Consider the following 17276-nt stretch of genomic DNA (forward strand, 5'->3'; position numbering starts at 1 on the left):
GTTTCATTTTGGAGGAAGGGAGGGAGTGATACTGCTTGTATGGAGTTATCCATGTGAACAGCACTTAAGGCAGCATTCCTGTTGCAGAGTATTTGACTCCAGTGGTTAATTCTGTGCTTTTACAGAGTGGGAATGATGTCGCACTGCAGGATCTCATGGAATGGGCTCTGGGAAAATGCAGCCATGGCTTCTCTTCTGGGGATGAGGCACACCGTTTGCCTCCTTGAACTCACAAAGAGCAGAGTGGAGGAACAAAGAGGGGCTGTGACTTGCCCTCCCTCTTCTTTCTGTCCACTGTAAACTTCTACCGCAGAATGTGGGCCTGTAGGTCTGCAGGGGCCTAGAAGTGGCACCTGAGGGAGAGCAACGTTGTAGTGGATGTGATGGAGCATAACAATAAGGAAATGTACATTTACCTGGGAAGGATAAGGGACCTTCAGTGCTCAGTTAGTTGTCATACTAAGGTCTAACTGGTCTTGCTGGTGCTGCCCTCTTTCACTCCTCAGCCCAAAAGTGGTGCCAGGTATGGTTCTGCTCTGCCTCAGGAGTGCAGTGTATCAGGGTTAAGGCACAGGGAGAGGCAAGTAATGTTTCTTTCATGAGTGGGCTATGAGAGGGAGGGACAAGGAGAGGGCAGATCTCCAGTGTATACAGTTCATCTGCACCATTAATTTTGCAGAGGAACAGACAGTTACTGTTATTTAAACAGCAACTCAGAAGTGACTTAGCTCATTTTGATCTTCAGTATCTACTTATCTAATATTTGAGGTACAGTATCATATTACCATCATAAGCTCCATTCATCTTCTATCTGGATCTGAGCTTCATAGATGAAACATCAGAATGATTAAAGAAGACATGAAAAGCAAAGATGAAGTGAAGCTAAGATGGAACAAAAGAGCAGATGGCCCTTTATTGCTGAAACAATGAGATAATAAATTAGATTACCTGTAGTTCCACTAAACCCCAAGAGTTTTGATGAACTTTAGCAAGCAGTAGCTTTCCTATTAGTATCTTTGTGTGTATAAGCAGTATCATCAGTATAGGGTAAAGGAGAATGAACTGGCACTTTTTTGGACTTTCAAAGATATTTGGAAAAAACATGGCAGATAAAATGCTACTGTTTGTTTTGGCTTGGTGTGAGATGGAAACCAGGGAGTTTGAACAGTGGTCACTTTTCTGTGGAGAAAGATGGTGGCACAGGGCAAATGGTTTCTGCATTTAAAAAAACAACAATCAATCAAACAAACAAAAACCAAAACTGTGTAAAACATTATTTTCAAAGCATTGAATAAAGCTCTTTATGAAAAGATGACAAAAGCTACAGGAACACAGTAGTTTTGGCTGTTCAAGAATGAAGGAATACTGATATTCTCCAAGGCCTGAACAAGGTTAAGTAGGAGAAAATATTTCAATTTTTCTAAAAATGGGTGCTATGTCACAGACAGACTCTTCAACACATACTCTAAGCTCCTCAACCATCCCTAGTACACTCTTGTTTCAGAAGTTTGTGATAGCAGCATCATGCCAGTATCAGGTACTGGAGGAGTGATAACCCTTAAATAGCAATGTACTTGAAGTTCTTATGGCGTGACCTGGGAGGTGTGTGTGAGAGAGAAGAATGTTGTATACCCCTGAGCTATTACTTCTTGTTCAAGCAGCAGGATCTGTTACTTGGCATCCTTTCAAGGCATGCTTTCTTCCAAAGGCTGTGGAGGTGTCCTGAGCTGCAACAGCTGGTAGAATTTAAGGGTGTTGTGGAAGGCCCTTTCCTAAAAGTAAAACAAAAATCCATACAAGTGTAGATTGTTTTTCATTCTCTCTCCTGCTTATTTCTGCTTCTGGATGAAAAAATGAAATTACATCTTTGTGTGGATGCAAAGCAAGAGGCACTGATAGTACTGCTTTCAGTCATGTTGCTTGAAACGTTGACATTCTCCAGCTGATTATAATTATTGCAGAATCTTGCCACAAGGACACTGGATTCATTCTGCCCTGTCACAGCACTGAAACCAAGGAGCTGAAAGCCCAGCTCCAACTTCTGCTGGATCACTTTGATATTGACTACAACCTTAAAGATCTCAAGGACCCAGCTGATGAGATGAAGCTCTTTTATTTGGTAACTGCTTTTTGATATTTAAAAACAAAAAGTAAGAAATATCTTTAAAAGTATGGAAGAATGTTCTATTTATGATAAGTCAATGTTTTGTGTTATGGAAAAAAAGCTTGTGGGAACTTTGGATCTTTACAGAAAGCAGCAGAGAGGCCTGGATTACTCTCATTAGGCTGTAGCAAACACCAACAGTTTTGCAGAGTTTATACTTTGTGTTATTGCTTGAGTCTGTACCTTTGCTCTCCCAGCTCAAACGTGCACCTTTTGCATGCTTTTTTTTCTGCCCCTGTGTTGTGCATCCCAGCACTGCAATACTTCCACTAGAGGTCAGCTGATGCACATCATGACACAGGCATGCAGTGAGTAGCTCCTCAGTTCAGTGATTAACAGCAGGAAAATTCTGTTTTTGATCCATTTCACCAACCACAAGGCAAAATGTCTAAACCTCCGTCTTTTGTTCAGTGCCCAAAAGAGATGTGTAGATGTAAATAACGTTGTTTTTAAATACTTGCCTTGTCTTACAAATTGTGGCCTGTAGTAGTGCTGGTGGTACAGGTTTGGTTACATAAACAGGTCTGTAAGTCTGCCACGAACACAGCGTTTGAAATAACGTAGAATAACTTCATTGTAGGCCAGCAGTGGCTTATTAATTTTTGACAGGCTTTTCAAAGTACCTCCTTCTTTTGGCCAATGCTATTCCTAGCAGAGCTGATGACAGTAGATTTGGCATTGACTGAAAGACAGTGTGAGTTGTTGAAAATCTCATCTTCTTCTTAGGTGCTTCAGAGTTAACTGCAGGGAGTTTTATTATGTCTGATGGAAAGGGAAAAAACACAGGACCAAACTGTCTCCTTTGTCACTTTCCTGCTTCAGTTATTTATTTCAGCTGATAATATGCAGTGTTGCTTTTTTATAGAATTCAATATCCTGCTTGTGAAGTTTATTACACTATCATCTCCTTTTGTGCTACAGGTGGTCCAAAAATTTAGGAGCATCTTCTGCAAACAGCAGACAATGAGAACATTTCCAGATTATGACACAGAGATTTCTAGATTAAAGAACTGGGGCATGTCAGATCCAACCAGGGCTTTGAAGAAGAGAGCCAACTGGATCCCTTTTATAAAGGTAACTATGAGTAACTCTCCTTTTTCAGCTGTCATAATAAAAAGTCCTAATCAGTCTTCAGGATGTATCATGGTATATTTCAACAACTAAATTCTATAATGTTTCTTTTGACAAACAGTAATTATTTTTGAACAGTTCAGTTCTTAAGTACCTGCTGTACTTCTGCATATTAGTATAGTGAAGAAAGAACTCCTATACATGTCTGTTAAAAATAAAAAAGTAAAAGTGAATGTGTTGCACTTTCCTTTCTAAATATTGCTTCTCAAAATGAAAAAATAATATGGAGTGATATTCATACATTTTGTGGTTACTCTTCTGTCAAACAGATTAAGCCTAAAGTAGATCCCTGGCAGCAAAAGCTTTTGATAAAAATGAAACAATGGAAAAAAGTGGATAAGATGCTGAACGTTCATTCAAAATTTGTAGAGGTAATATAACTTAATTTCAAGATGTTTTAACTTATTTATTCACTTCCAATGAAACTGAAACATCTATAGAAAGGCTGCCTCAGGTTTATGTGTCATTTGTATACGCCTGAATTCACTGAAGACCCATTACTAAGGTGCTTGCTATAGAGAGATTTCTTTCTTCTCTCTTTCTTACTTTCTTTCTCTCTTTCTTTCTCTCTTGCTTTCTCAGTTCAGTGGTTTCCAAAGGCAACTTCAACACTTGCATAAATATTCAAAAGCTCTGAACTTCACCCAAGTCAGGTTAAAACCAGCCCTGGAATTTATGTGTGAAAGGTGTTTAAAAAATTGCTCAGAACGTGCTTTCTTTTTTGTGACCAAGGTTCGGGCCTGTGGTCAAAAGACAAGGTGAGATACTGCACTTGTGAGGCACAAGTCTAAAATTTAGTAGGGCATAGGACAAAATGCAGCCTAAGCCATGCTTCCAGTCCATGTGAGACTTTTATTCCTGAAATGTCACCATGCTTCTTGGTTTCCTCTTGCTGCCTTCTTCAGGGGCTGCATGGGGATTGTGGGTGGCGCAGGGTAGAAATGGGAAATGGATGTCAAAAATAACCCACAACCAAAACAACATGAAAACAACCAGAAACAGGCAGAAGCAGGCAGATCTGGCTCAGTGCGGTTTTGCTACCTCTGTGTTGGTGCCAAGGGCTGCATGTGGGGATGGTGTTTTCTCTGCTGCCTACCTGCTCTGTGCTGGACATCCATTACTTAAGATCTCATCACTGTCCTGCATCCTCTTTAGCTACTTGCTTTGTCCACACCTGAAGCTGACATCAGTGGAAGTAAGCCAAATGACTACAGATAGTGCTCTGTATGTATTTATTTTTCCTGATTCTTATTCAGTATTTACTTTCAGGGTTCTCTCATGAAGCATCTAAGGGCAATCTATGCTTTTTATTTTTATATGTGTAAATTTTGCAGCTTATTTAAATTTTTTTGCAGAAAAACTGAAATTGTCTTTAAAATATGCCAGTTAATCGAATGTTTTTCAGTGTTTTTGATGATACTCTCTTAAGAAATAAAAAGATTAGGTATTTACTGTAGCTTTTTTATTTTTTTTTTAATTTAGGACTGCAATAATCTTTCTTTTGTGATCCCTGTTTTCATACCCTTTAACCATGCCAGATATTTCACAAAGAAACCATTCTTTCATATCTTGCCACAGCACAGCATATAATTTCTCTGGAAAACTTGTGCAAAAGCCATCATCACCACAGAAAGAAAGTAATAAGAGCTTTGCAGCTCACTGAGACAATGAAAAATCATTGTCCTTGCCTTTTCCATGTGGCTTGCCCTGAAAATACTGTATTTTTAGGTTTGGTCAAGAAATATGTGTTTCTCCTTAAGGATGAGGAGTAACAGCAAAGGAGAGAGGAATTACTAAGAAGTCCCACCCCTCCATAAAACTCAGTTAGAAAAAAAGTGATCCTATATCCTTTATTATCTTTATTATGGTGCCTTCTTTCCATATGCTAGGACAGAGAAGTCTATCTATATTTTTACCTTACAGAGTACTGGTCAATGCTCACTGGGTGCTCTGAATTGCTCCTGATGTGCTGACTGGTATGCTGACTTGTTTGCCTTGTGAATCTTTCCTCTGTTTTTGATGTGGTTTGTAACAAGGTCTCAGACGTGGAGAAGGTGATGGAGGGTCTCCAGGATCATGCAGCAGCCGTGCTCAAACCACATCCTTTGCGGTCAGGTTCTGCCACTTGTTCTCATGCCTCAGAACAGCAGAACTACGATGACATCTGGAAGGAAGTCTACGCCTTCACTGAACGTCACCAGGTATTTGGAAGAGGAAATGATGAGTAATAGTCAATTAACATGTCTAGAAAGCATTTTTCAGTCCTGACAGAGGGGTCCTCTGATGTCAGAGTCCCCCTTTTTCAAAATTCAGTCTCCTGCTCTTTCTGCTAGACAGGGCCTTCTCATCGAACCGTGTACAGGATACCCCTCGGCCCTGGAGCTCACTAGTGGCTGTGCAGCAGTTGCTGGAGGCTATCCAGCAGCTGAACACCTGTGGATCTGACAGCAGATCTCTGATTTCTGCAGAGACCTGTTCTCACACCTGCATGGAAGCAAGTTCCTCTTCTCAAGGGGGAAGTGGAATTAGTGGGCATGGCCTTAAGAAGCCACAGTCGCTGCAAGAACAGAAGCTATAAGAGATCTTAAGTTTCAGAGAGAGGAAACAAAAACCCACTGAGTGGCTTGACAGAGTTGTGAAGAAGTAGGACTGACCTATCTCTCTGGTATCTGGGGAATTTGTCACATTGCTTAAGTGGCATGCTCAAGCTCTGTGACCAGTCTGCTGAACCTGAAAGTATGAAAGTATGATGAAGATGGACTTTGATTACCTATTTCTTTATCGCCCTCCTTTATTGCCATCATTCACAGCCACTGCTTTAAAGAACATAAAAGCATTACGTACAGAACTTCTAAATCTCAGATGTTCCCGTATCTGTAGTCAGATGCTTCATTTGGCTTGCTATGCTGTTGTCAGGCTGCCTGCACCAGTGGGCCTTGTTGGCAAGTCAAGAAAGTGCTGATGAATCTCCTTGCCCCGCTGTTCTTTTATTGCATCATTATTTTTATTGTTTTTTTTTTTAAAGAGGACAGGTCTCAGTTGCTAGAGCTGGATGCAGCCCCAGTGTCATAGTAGCCCACGTCCCTCCATCCTGCTGAGGGCCAGGCTCAGGCAGGGCAGTGAGTGATATAGGAGCAGGAGAAAAGCAGCAGAGGCAGAAAGATATCCCTTCATACCTCTCTCCTGGTGATGAATCTGCTCCAAGACTGATCCCAACTCTGTTTAAAAACAAACCCACACATTTTTGTTAGGAAAAGCTCCCACATGTAAAAACATGCAATTCTTCTTACTTCAGGCTGACTTAAACCCAGGATACAGGAAATATTTGGTTACTTAATGAAAACTTCAGGAAAGAAATGAAAAAGCACTGCATTGTACATCTCCTGTCAAGTGCATTGATTCTACAGTTGGGCTGGGAGAGATCTCTTGCCTTTTGCAAGAGACATGACTGATCTCAGCAGCATTAGGTTAATTATAAGCCTAATTTTGAAACTTGTCTTGTCACAATGGCATAGCAGTGCTAAACTTAGATCTTCCACAAAAGAAACATTACTCAAGTCTCAGTGTTTTTAAAATAAAAATTTAGCTGTTACCCAAAAAAGTGACATTGGTCATCTCACTCATTTTCAGACTGCATTTTCTGTAATACATTAGTGTGAAAATTTTAAGTGGACTTGCTTAATAATTATTCAAATAATTATACCAATATTTAAGAGATGAGCAATCAGTACTGTTGAATAACAAAACTATACTTTAATTCTATCTGACCTCACATTATTTTAAATAATAGAGATGGAAGATCTTATTTTTTCTAAAATTTAAGCAATTAGACATTCTTTACATTCAACAAGAACAGGATAAGAAAGGATGATCCTACTTGGAAGAGAGGTAAAAACAGGAAAATCAGCTAACAGGTAATGTATCATTGCAAGGATTACACAAAAGAACTTTGTATAAGTGTTTTGTGTAAGTGTTTGACAGTTTCTTGTGATTTGTTTGGCTTGAAGGAATTTTTGAGTGCTAAATACTCGTGTCAACTTGCAAATGTATGTGACAGTCCAGTCCTGAGTTTGTGTCCCTTGTATGTGCACTGTTGCTAGATTGTCTTATGTTGAATGGGATACATTTTACAAGCACTAATTTGTGAATTAATATTAATAGGATTTTTGATAATCAGAAAAAAAAATGGCAGAATCAATATTATAAAACCTTTATCACTCTGAAGAGAATTCCAACTGACTCCATCCAAGCTCAAATGAAGTAATAAAATAAATTGGAATAGAGAAGTGGTTTAAATGGTCAACATTTTATATATATATATTTTATTGTTTGCTGAAATTAATTGGATGACACTTAGAAAATCACTGCCCCTAATGTTCCACAATTAATAAATACTGTGTAATCCACAGTGATCATCTCATCTACACTGCTTCTAATGCCAACTTAATTTCACTGATGTTAGTGGAGTAATGCATGTGAGTAAACCTTGATGGGAGGGACATAAACAGGCTCGAGCAGTGAGCCCAGGAGAACCTCATGGTGTTCAACAAAACCAAATACAACATCTTGTACCCGGCTTGTGGCAACCCCAATATCAGTACAAGCTGTGAGATGGAGGGATGGAGCATAGCCCTGCTGAAAAGGACGTGGAAGTACCGCTGGATGCAAACTGGACATGAGCCAGCAAAGTGCCCAGAAATCCAACTATACCTTGGGCTGCATCAAAGGAAGTGTGGCCAGCAGGTCGAAGGAAGAAATGCTTCCCCTCTGCTCTGTTCTGGTGAGAACTCGCCTGGAGTACTGCATCCAGATATGGAGTCTTCAGTACAGGAGAGACGTAGACTTGTTGGATTGTGTCCAGAGGAGACCCACAAAAATGGTTGAAGGGATGGAACACCTCTGCTATGAGGACAAGCTGAGAGAGCTGGGGCTGTTCAGTCTGGAGAGGAGAAGGCTCCAGGGTGACCTGACAGTGGCCTTTCAATATCTGATGGGGGACTGTGAGAAGAAACGGGACAGATTCTAGCAGGTTTTGTTGTAACAGGACAAGGGAAATGGTTTCAAACTACAAAAGAAGAGATTTAGATTGGATGTAAAAAATATTTTTTATGGTAGGAGTGGTGAGGCGATGGAACAGGTAGCCCAGAGAGGTGACAGATGTTTCATTCTTGTGGACATCCAAGGTCAGGCTTGAGGGGCTCTGAGCAACCTGATCTAGCTGTGCATGTCCCTGTTCATTGCAGGGGAGTTGGACTAGATTACTTTTAAAAAGTTACATCCAATTCAAACAGTTCTGCATTTCTAACATCTGCAGGAGCCCAGAAATCATTTTCTTCTACAGAAGGTAAAAGGGGGACAGACTAATTGGTCAGATATGTCACTAACCATGGTTTGCTTGAGCTTTTGATAAAACAGATTTTCGGAACTTTTTGGAAGTGTTCTTTGATCTGACCCTTTCTGCTGACTTGTCTTTAACATTAGGATAGTTCTTTCATACTGCCCAGGGACATTATAAGGACAGGAAATCAATCAAATATTATAGAGTTATTTGTCATGACAATTTGATGTCTGGCTGAATCATGAATTTGATCCTGTATGGCAATTTCTTTTGTTTTTCTTTTGTTATGCTAAAGCCTATGCATAAAGCTGGCAAGTAAGAAACAGATGCAGACTCCCCGAAGCAGACTCTAACTGTTTGTGTTGTCACTAGGAACTAAACACTGAGGGTGATAACAAAGCTGTGGCTTGCAGTGAGGAAGGTGTAGGAGACAGCAGCTCCAGAAAGCTTCCAGGATCCTACAGAAAGAAGAATGAAAGAGGGTAAAAAAAAAAAATTGTTTATATGTACATAAATACATATATATTTAATAAAACCTGAAGAAAGTTGTTATCAGCCAATGTTTCTCTGATAAAAACAGTGGTGTCATCCTTTTTCATTATTCTGTACTTTAGGTTTCCATGACAGTGAGTCTTGCAGGCAGCAGCATACTCTTAGCCAATGGGCATAGCAAAAATTTTTTGCTTTAATATGTTTAGAAATCTCCTTGAGTAGCAAAACTACAATTATGTTTTTCCTGCCTGGAAAAAGGTATGGTTACATGAGCACCTGGCAGCTCCTGGGACTGGAAGAAGGACCAGCAATTGCCAACAAGGAAGACGTGGTGACAAGAGGAACCTATCTTTCCTTTCTTCTCCTACGTCACTTGAGGCTCCGAGAGCTAAAGGTTAAAAAAAAAATTCTGCATGGATCAAAGTTATTTGGTTTTCATGATGAGGGGGCTGTCCTTCAACTGAAAACACAACCATGTTTTTGTTCTGGTTCGTTTCAGAGAGTGTGCCTGGGAATCCTGAACTACTTCAGATCTGTGGAGAGAAGCCTTACTATCAGTACTGCAGGCCTCAACCTCAAGGCTGGTTGTCTGATTCCCAGTGCAGAAGACACCTCCTGGATCAGTGCTGCCAAAGGAGGCACTGGTGCTTCTGGTGGCTTGCACTCTCAGCCCTATGTTCACTACACACCAGCTGACTACAAGGTGAGGTACCACCTAGCCTGAAGTCTTCCAAAGAATGAATGTGTATGTTTGGTGGCCCTGCTAGGCAGGGGGGTTGTAACTACATGATCCTTGAGGTCCCTTCCAACCCGGGTGATTCTGTGATTCTGTGATTCTGTAATGCACCTTGGCAGGTTCTGATGTATTCCTCTGCTTCCATGCAGACTGTGCTGTGATAAATGGCTCAGTCATCTGAGGGATTCGGTCCAGCTTGTTCCTCAAAGCTATGCACTGTGCATTCATGGACTTTATGCCTCTATCTACTAGTGACCTGTAACAAATCCCTGAGAATCTCCAAGCACACAGCAGTACAATGCTGCCTAGATGCCCATTAACTTAGACTGGTACTGCTGGCTCACTCTAAGACCATTATGCCTGTGGGATTTTCACACACAGTAGAGGTTCCTGGGTCATCTAAGGCATTTTGCAATCTATGGAAATAAGTAACTCCTAATGATTTCTGAAATGTATTATTTAGACATAGATACAGCTTAAGGTTTATTGTTTTGAATTTTGAATGAGAGTATATGGTTGAAATGATAAAATCAGTACAATTATTTCCACAGATTGAAAAAATTATCTTCCAATAGCATTCCTAAGCTTTACCAAGCTTTCATTTCCCCAATTTTCTTTGTAAAATATACTGAAGAGGAAGTCATATAGTGCTGACAGTGGTTCAGTGTGATAAAAAATCTTGTCTTCTGAGCTGTAGAATTTCCTTTCAGTTCTTCTACCTAACATTTGTACCAAAATTCTCATGCAAAAAATCCTGAAGAAGTATTATAGTATTTTAATAGAGTTTTATAAAAGCATTTTTGAGTTCACATTTATTTCTCATTTACAGAAAAATTATTTGTTTTGCTGTAGAAATATACAGAACCAGATACACAAGCTAATTAATGGAGGAATTAAGACTAGAACTAAAAAGGAAGTAGGCTTCCTGCCCACATTTTTTTCTTAGATTAAAGCTTTAAAAAAAGGAAAACAAACCATAACAACCCCAAAACTTCCTGTCTCTAGACATGATAAAAGTCTCTTTAGCAATAAAATGTGTGGGGAGGGCATGGAGTTTCTGATATTTTTAATTTCTGATATTTTATCATGGAAACAAACAAACAAACAAAAAACTAATCACCTAAAATTCCTAATTGAAAAGTTACATGAAACTTGAAAATTGTGATTTTCCACTTCCTATTGAATGTGCTGGTTTATCATCTTCATAGTCTCAAATCAGAAAAGATTGAAAAATTATCCTTTCCAGTGGAGGATTCCATTTTCCTGGAAGCTGGCATTGTGAAAAGCTTTTCTTTTGATTCTGGAACTTTGTGTAATACATCTTTATTTGCAGCCCCTTTTCCTGTTGTGAAGCGAGAGAAACGATGCACAGCGTGAGCACTCACTGATCTAGAAATGAGAGAGACATGATTATACAGTGACCTCTCTTTCCCCTAGACTAATACAGAGATATAGTTATAAACGTTTGAACTTCAACCAAAGCCTAAATAAATATTTACTAATCCTATTACAGTTTAAGTGGCAACAAATTTAAAAGCATGGGCAACAGTATTTCCTTAGTAACAATTTCTAACATGATTTTCTTTTTTTAAATTTTCATATATTGCATTCTGCAATTCTGTCTCCCAGGAACTGAAACAATAATAGAGCCAAACTAATCGAGACCTACCTAACACACTCTGATGTGTGCTATAAAACCAAGACTGTATGACACTGTTTTGTTTTTCTTTTAAATAGTTTCAGTACCTAATCTGTGGCCAAAACTGTGATATGAATCGTTTCAGATAATAATCACAGTATCACACAATGGCCAGGGTTGGAAGGGACCTCAAGGATGATGAATCTCCAACCCCCCTACCACATGCAGGGCCACCAACGTCCCCATTTAACACCAGACCAGGCTGCCCAGGGCCCCATCCAACCTGGCCTTGAACACCTCCAAAGACGGGGCTTCCACAGCCTCTCTGGGCAGCCTGTTCCAGCACCTCACCACTCTCTGGGTAAAGAATTTCCCCCTGATGTCCAACCTAAATCTCCCCTCCCTCAACTTCAAACCATTTCCCCTTGTCCTGCTGTTATCAACCCTTTCAAAGAGTTGATTCCCCTCCTGTTTGTAGGCTCCCTTTAGGTATTGAAAGGCTGCAATGAGGTCACCCCGCAGCCTTCTTTTCTCAGGCTGAACAAGCCCAGCTCCCTCAGCCTGTCCTCAACAGGGGAGGTGCGCCAGTCCCCTGATCATCCTAGTGGTTCTCCTCTGGACGTCTGGGCCACTGTGATGGCTCAGTACAAAATATGTCTGAAAATAAGATTTGGAGGCAGTTTTTTACCTTCAGGAGCAGACTGCTTGGGATGGATGTTGTCAATAACATGGGTTTCAATGATAGAAGGCCCTGCAAACAATGCATTACTTTAAATTAAAACTTTTTTCTGTCCCATGCTGAGATTGAATTTGGAAGAATATAGAAGTATATGTGGGAACATGAACATTGCTTCATAACCCAAAAGGGAATTGCTAAGCTCCAGTAAACCTGCCCAAAGTTAGAGGAAGAAAACAAAAACCTCCATGTAAGCAGTATCTCACACAAATAACCAGTCAATTGTTTTGTTGCTACAGATGTGTAGCTGGGTATTAATGTTTTTATGGTCATAAGATATATTTAAATGGCTTGGAAGTCTTTAAATATGACTCAAAACAAATACTACAGAGATAAAGTCTTTTTTTTTTTTAAGGTTTGCTTTGTGAGAGCTCTCCAGTTTTTCAGTCACATGCTCTTTCTACAAAATATAATTGTCTTTAAGCAAGATTTTTAGGAGTGGAAAGTGGTGCAGGAATCACTAAAAAAAAATCCCTCAAGAGACTGAAAGGTGAAATATTTTAATAATGTTGTCTCTGAAGGTATTTAAAAACATAACTGAAAACCCCTCTACCTGCTATGGTGAAGTAACACTGGCTTTTGCTGAGTTATTTACCTAAATCAATATGAAACTGATTATTCTATAAACAATTCTGCACCCTGTCACAAGGAGTGCTGAAACAAATAATCCCTTTAGAAGAATAAGGAAAGAACAGTTCTCACCAAAAGAAAAAAAAGAAAAAGAAAAAAAAGGAATCTTTCTGATGAGGCTGATCCAACATTTTGTTCAAATGAGGTGTCTGTTTTGCACAGCTGTCTTATTAACTTTAAGAGAATGAGTAAGTTCTGATCCAATGTAGTTCTGCGAAGCTGGCAAGCTGTTCTCAGTACATTTGCACTTGAATGCTGAAGTTTCCTATGACTAAAGCAAATACCTTTTCTCTGTCTTTTCTTTAAATAGAATTTTGACATATCCAGATGAGAGCAAGATAAGTTTGGGTAGCACTGGGGATTGAGTAAAGGCAAGCATTAGCAAAGCTAGTGAAAGGAGGAAGCGCCAATATACAGTGCATTTTTTTTTGGCACTAAAATGAGAACAAAGGTGCACTGAAAACAAGGAAGTAATAAAGACAAACAGTTGAAAACTAGGAGCTTGTGTTTACTTGCTATATTCTTATAAAAAGAATCATTTCTAAAGGCTTCTATTGCTGTACACATACACTAAATAAACCAAGCATTTATTTACAGTGGGAGATTAATTTCTGTAATTATACACCTAGAGATAGGCATGTGTAATTCCCTTTGTGGCACTCCTACTCAAGAAACAGAATATTTTGAAACCTAATGCGTCACTTCTGCTGAATGTAGAATTCCTGCCTGGGGTGTTACCAAGTTAGCAGTGACTCATTGCACATGTAGACGATTCTCCTCTTAAAATGCTGAGTTTTTTTAGGAAAGTGAGGTCACTGTTCAGCTATTCTGTTGAACAAATGCTGACCTTACAAAAATCTGGAACATCAGTCAATGGGTGTTCCTTCTAATTACTGCTAAATACTTCGCCTATGTGAGCTTCTCTACAAACCTTGCCAGTGTTATTTACCCAAGAAGTCTTCAGAAAATGTGTTGACTTCAGATTAAAATGTCAGAATTTAAGACTTCTTTTGCTAAATTTGAGCTAAAAACAAACAAACAAACAAACAAACAAACAACAACAACAACAAAAAAAAAAAAAAAAAAAAAGAAGAAATTCTATCCTAGGTCAAAAGCTCTCATTTTGAAGCCTCTTTGGATCTTTTTGTGGACTTTGATATATGAAGGAAAAGCTAGCCACAATAGAAATTTCATACAGTTTATTTTTTAACTCTTTACGGTATGAAGTGTAGTCTATAAAGTATGAAGAGTGTAGGTGTTACTGAAAAAAAGTGTATTTTGACAATATTTTATTTTTTTGTTCTTTGATAATGACAAAACTCCGTGTTACCAGGCCTGATCCATTAGTAGATTGGCTGATTATACCAAATTGCAGTAGAACTGACTGCTTCTATCTCTGTTTCTCTTGAATTTTTTTGCTTGCAGGTTCACAGCACTCAGTTCATGGAGTTTGCAGATGTGGAAAACCATGATGACTTTCACACTCGTGAAGATGGATATATCCACACACAGGACCAGCATGGGACTTATATCATATATGATGTGGCACTGAAGGACCTAAAGGAGCTTGAGAACCAGTTGCTGCTTGTGGCCAGCCAGTACATCGAGAAAGATCAAAGTAAGATATCTACTGGTCCAAACCACATGGGATAGAATGGTTTGCTGTTTTCAAGGTGGACCAAGCCTATGCCTTCTTGAATAGTTGTACTTCTTCAGAACCATGTTCTGACTGAATGTTTGAGAACTTCATCTTACTAGTTAAGTGATAAATGTGGTATGAAGACCTAAGTAGGCATGTGAAATTGCTTGTCATATATTGTTAATGTCACAATTGTGCACTCATATGGGGTCACTGACATGAAAGTCATCCTGGAGGCAAAATAACACAGCAAGGACATGTATTGATGTATTTAAATAATACAATGAGCAAATACATCTTCAAGGCATAAAGACAGTCAGAAAAGAAAATGTTAATTATTTCTGAATGTTTTCATTTAATGTATTTGATGGCTTTTCTGCAGACTTAAATGTACCTCTGAACACTTTAAAACTTTTCTTGGTTGTAAATAAGAAGCTGCATAATATTTGGTGCTGCATACTTTTTTGTTTACCTTGCTTCTTTTTTGTTATAGTTGGAACAAGATGAGGCAGACTGGATTAAAGATTTCTAAAAAGAGCAGCCATACTTAACAGTAGAATAGTGAGGAGAAAGGAGCTAGAAATTGTAGAAAACTTGGGAGGAGGCATTAGAAAACAGTACGTAAATGGCACATACACATATGATATTCAAAGAAATGTAGAAAATATTTCTTGAGTTACTGGAATAGATTTCCGTATGGATGGGATAATATTTTGGGAGTTTTACCATACTTCCCTAAAACCGAATGTGTGGACATTCTATGTTAAAAAGGGGAGAAGTGCTGCCCCTGAAAAAACAGTCAGGAACAGGATGAGAGCCTGTGGGCTAAAATTTGGGACTGGACAAATAAAGGACAGCTGTTGATTGGGCTCTACTACAGGCCACCTTGATCAAGGGGAGGCTGTTGACAAGGCCTTCTTGCTTCATCTGCAAGTGACGTCACACTTGCAGGCTCTCATCCTGATGAGGGATTTCAACCATTCAGATATCTGCTGGGAAACAATGCAGCGAGCTGCAAGCAGTCCAGGAGGCTTCTAGAGTACATTGGCATCAACTTTCTCGTTCAGGTAATAGACATACCCACCAGAGGTGAAGCACTGCTGGACCTGTTGCTCACCAACAGTGAAAAGATCATAAAAGAGGTTAAGATTAGAGGCAGCCTGGGCTGCAGCGACCGTGCCCTGGTCAAGTTCATGATCTTGAGTAACATGGGCCCTGAAAAAACTGGAATCAGGATGCTGAATTTCAGGGGAGCGGACTTCAGGCTGCTAAAGGAATTGTTGGAGGAGATCTTCTGGAAAGCTGTCCTTAGAGGCAAACGAGTGGAGCAGAGCTGTCTATCCTTTAAGGATTTTTTACCCTTTAACTTTTCTGAGAGCTCAAGAGCTCTCCACCCCCCACAGTAAGATATCAGGCAGACGAGGCATGAAACCAGCCTGTGTTTTCTCTGTCTCTGCCTCTTTATGTGGGTCTCTTTGGACTCTGGCCCTTGCCTTTTACTTCAAAGAATACTTATCAAAAGATGATAGATGAGATATGTTAAACTAAATGCCTAGTGCACTTGTTCTTTGCTTCATAGAGTACTCTGGGGCCCTCCAAATCTTATGGGACTTGACTTTTCCTGGACTTGAGCTCCCTGGTGAGCAAAAAGCGCAACCCTGTGCTATAAATAAAAATAAGTACCACAAGCTCTAGGACTGCAGGCATGTGGAAATCTCTCTGATACTGACATCTGCTTGTTTCCTACTTTTTGTTTTCCTTAGGCAATGTAACTTGTGGGAAATCCAGTGGCAGCAATATCGTTGAGTGGGCACATGCCTTTGTGGATCGGTTTGCAGTGTTGTTTGATCTTTGGACCTGTGAAACTGCTCTCTTGGAAAAAAAATGCCAGGTACAGGTATTTTTCTTGGTCTGGAAACAGTGACTTGCAATCAGCTCACTTCAGGTTGTTTTAAGGCTCCCTTTCAGCAGTATTTCCTGTTGTGAATACATGTGGATGGTGGTACAAGTTCCAGATGCACAGGGACGTGCTGCTGGGCTGGGATGAGCCCAGAGGGCTGGAGCTATTGGGTACTGTAAATTGGGCCCACGTCCTTATTTTGCAATAAGGAAACGGAACTGTTCTTGTCAGGTGCATTTGTAGCTGCTGTGCCAGGGGTTGTCAGCATATCTGCAAGGTCTCAGTGAAACTGCCCATCAGGGTAAGGGATGATTAGGAAGGACAAGGCTACATGATGAGTGCTGGGGTAAACCCCTGCAGAGCTTGAGTCCTCAAAGAGTCCCAGATACCAATTTTATTCTGTAGTCCCGAAAAGAAGAGGTTCAGTCTGCAGCTGGTTGGGCTGGATTACCCTTTGTCAGAAGAAAGGAGAGAGGTATTTTACAGGATATACTATAGAAGATAGTCCTTTCATCAGTACAAGTGATATATAACACTATATACATTACAAATTTGTTTCTTCTTTCTTAGTTAATCTACTTGAGCCAAAAATGCCATGATTTTCTGTGGGATAAATTTTGTTTAAAAAATACTAGTTATGTCTATTAAGTGGACTGTAGCTTTGCTGTTTACTATGGCTGCTGCATATTCTGCAGGTATTCTCTTTCCTCTCTGAATCTAGTCATGTGTCTGTATTTTGCTATGGAACATGTATATATATTGTTTTTGCACAAAGATTAGCCTTGATATTAGACAAGTTCAGATTAGGAGACCCAGAGGAACTTGGAAATGTTTTGGGGGGGAGAGGGAGGGTTGGACTCGATGATCTCTG

General features: G+C 39.7%; 1 protein-coding gene across 4 annotated transcripts in view; it reads left to right on the plus strand.

The window, feature by feature from the left end:
- Positions 1 to 17276, plus strand: part of LOC125689888 (uncharacterized) — a 91016-nt gene that overhangs the window by 10225 nt on the left and 63515 nt on the right. The window contains exons 8-15 of one of the 4 annotated variants that reach the window (XM_048937620.1): positions 1962 to 2119; positions 3086 to 3238; positions 5332 to 5496; positions 9006 to 9115; positions 9384 to 9519; positions 9625 to 9828; positions 14292 to 14484; positions 16269 to 16396. In XM_048937620.1, the coding sequence (XP_048793577.1) occupies positions 1962 to 2119; positions 3086 to 3238; positions 5332 to 5496; positions 9006 to 9115; positions 9384 to 9519; positions 9625 to 9828; positions 14292 to 14484; positions 16269 to 16396 (1247 nt within the window). Of the gene's footprint in view, positions 1 to 1961; positions 2120 to 3085; positions 3239 to 3559; positions 3667 to 4284; positions 4520 to 5331; positions 5497 to 9005; positions 9116 to 9383; positions 9520 to 9624; positions 9829 to 14291; positions 14485 to 16268; positions 16397 to 17276 lie in introns of those variants that run through there. The other 3 variants (XM_048937621.1, XM_048937622.1, XM_048937623.1) reach the window with 3 other exon arrangements.

Source organism: Lagopus muta, chromosome 2 (genome assembly GCF_023343835.1).
Source record: "Lagopus muta isolate bLagMut1 chromosome 2, bLagMut1 primary, whole genome shotgun sequence".
NCBI lineage: Eukaryota > Metazoa > Chordata > Aves > Galliformes > Phasianidae > Lagopus > Lagopus muta.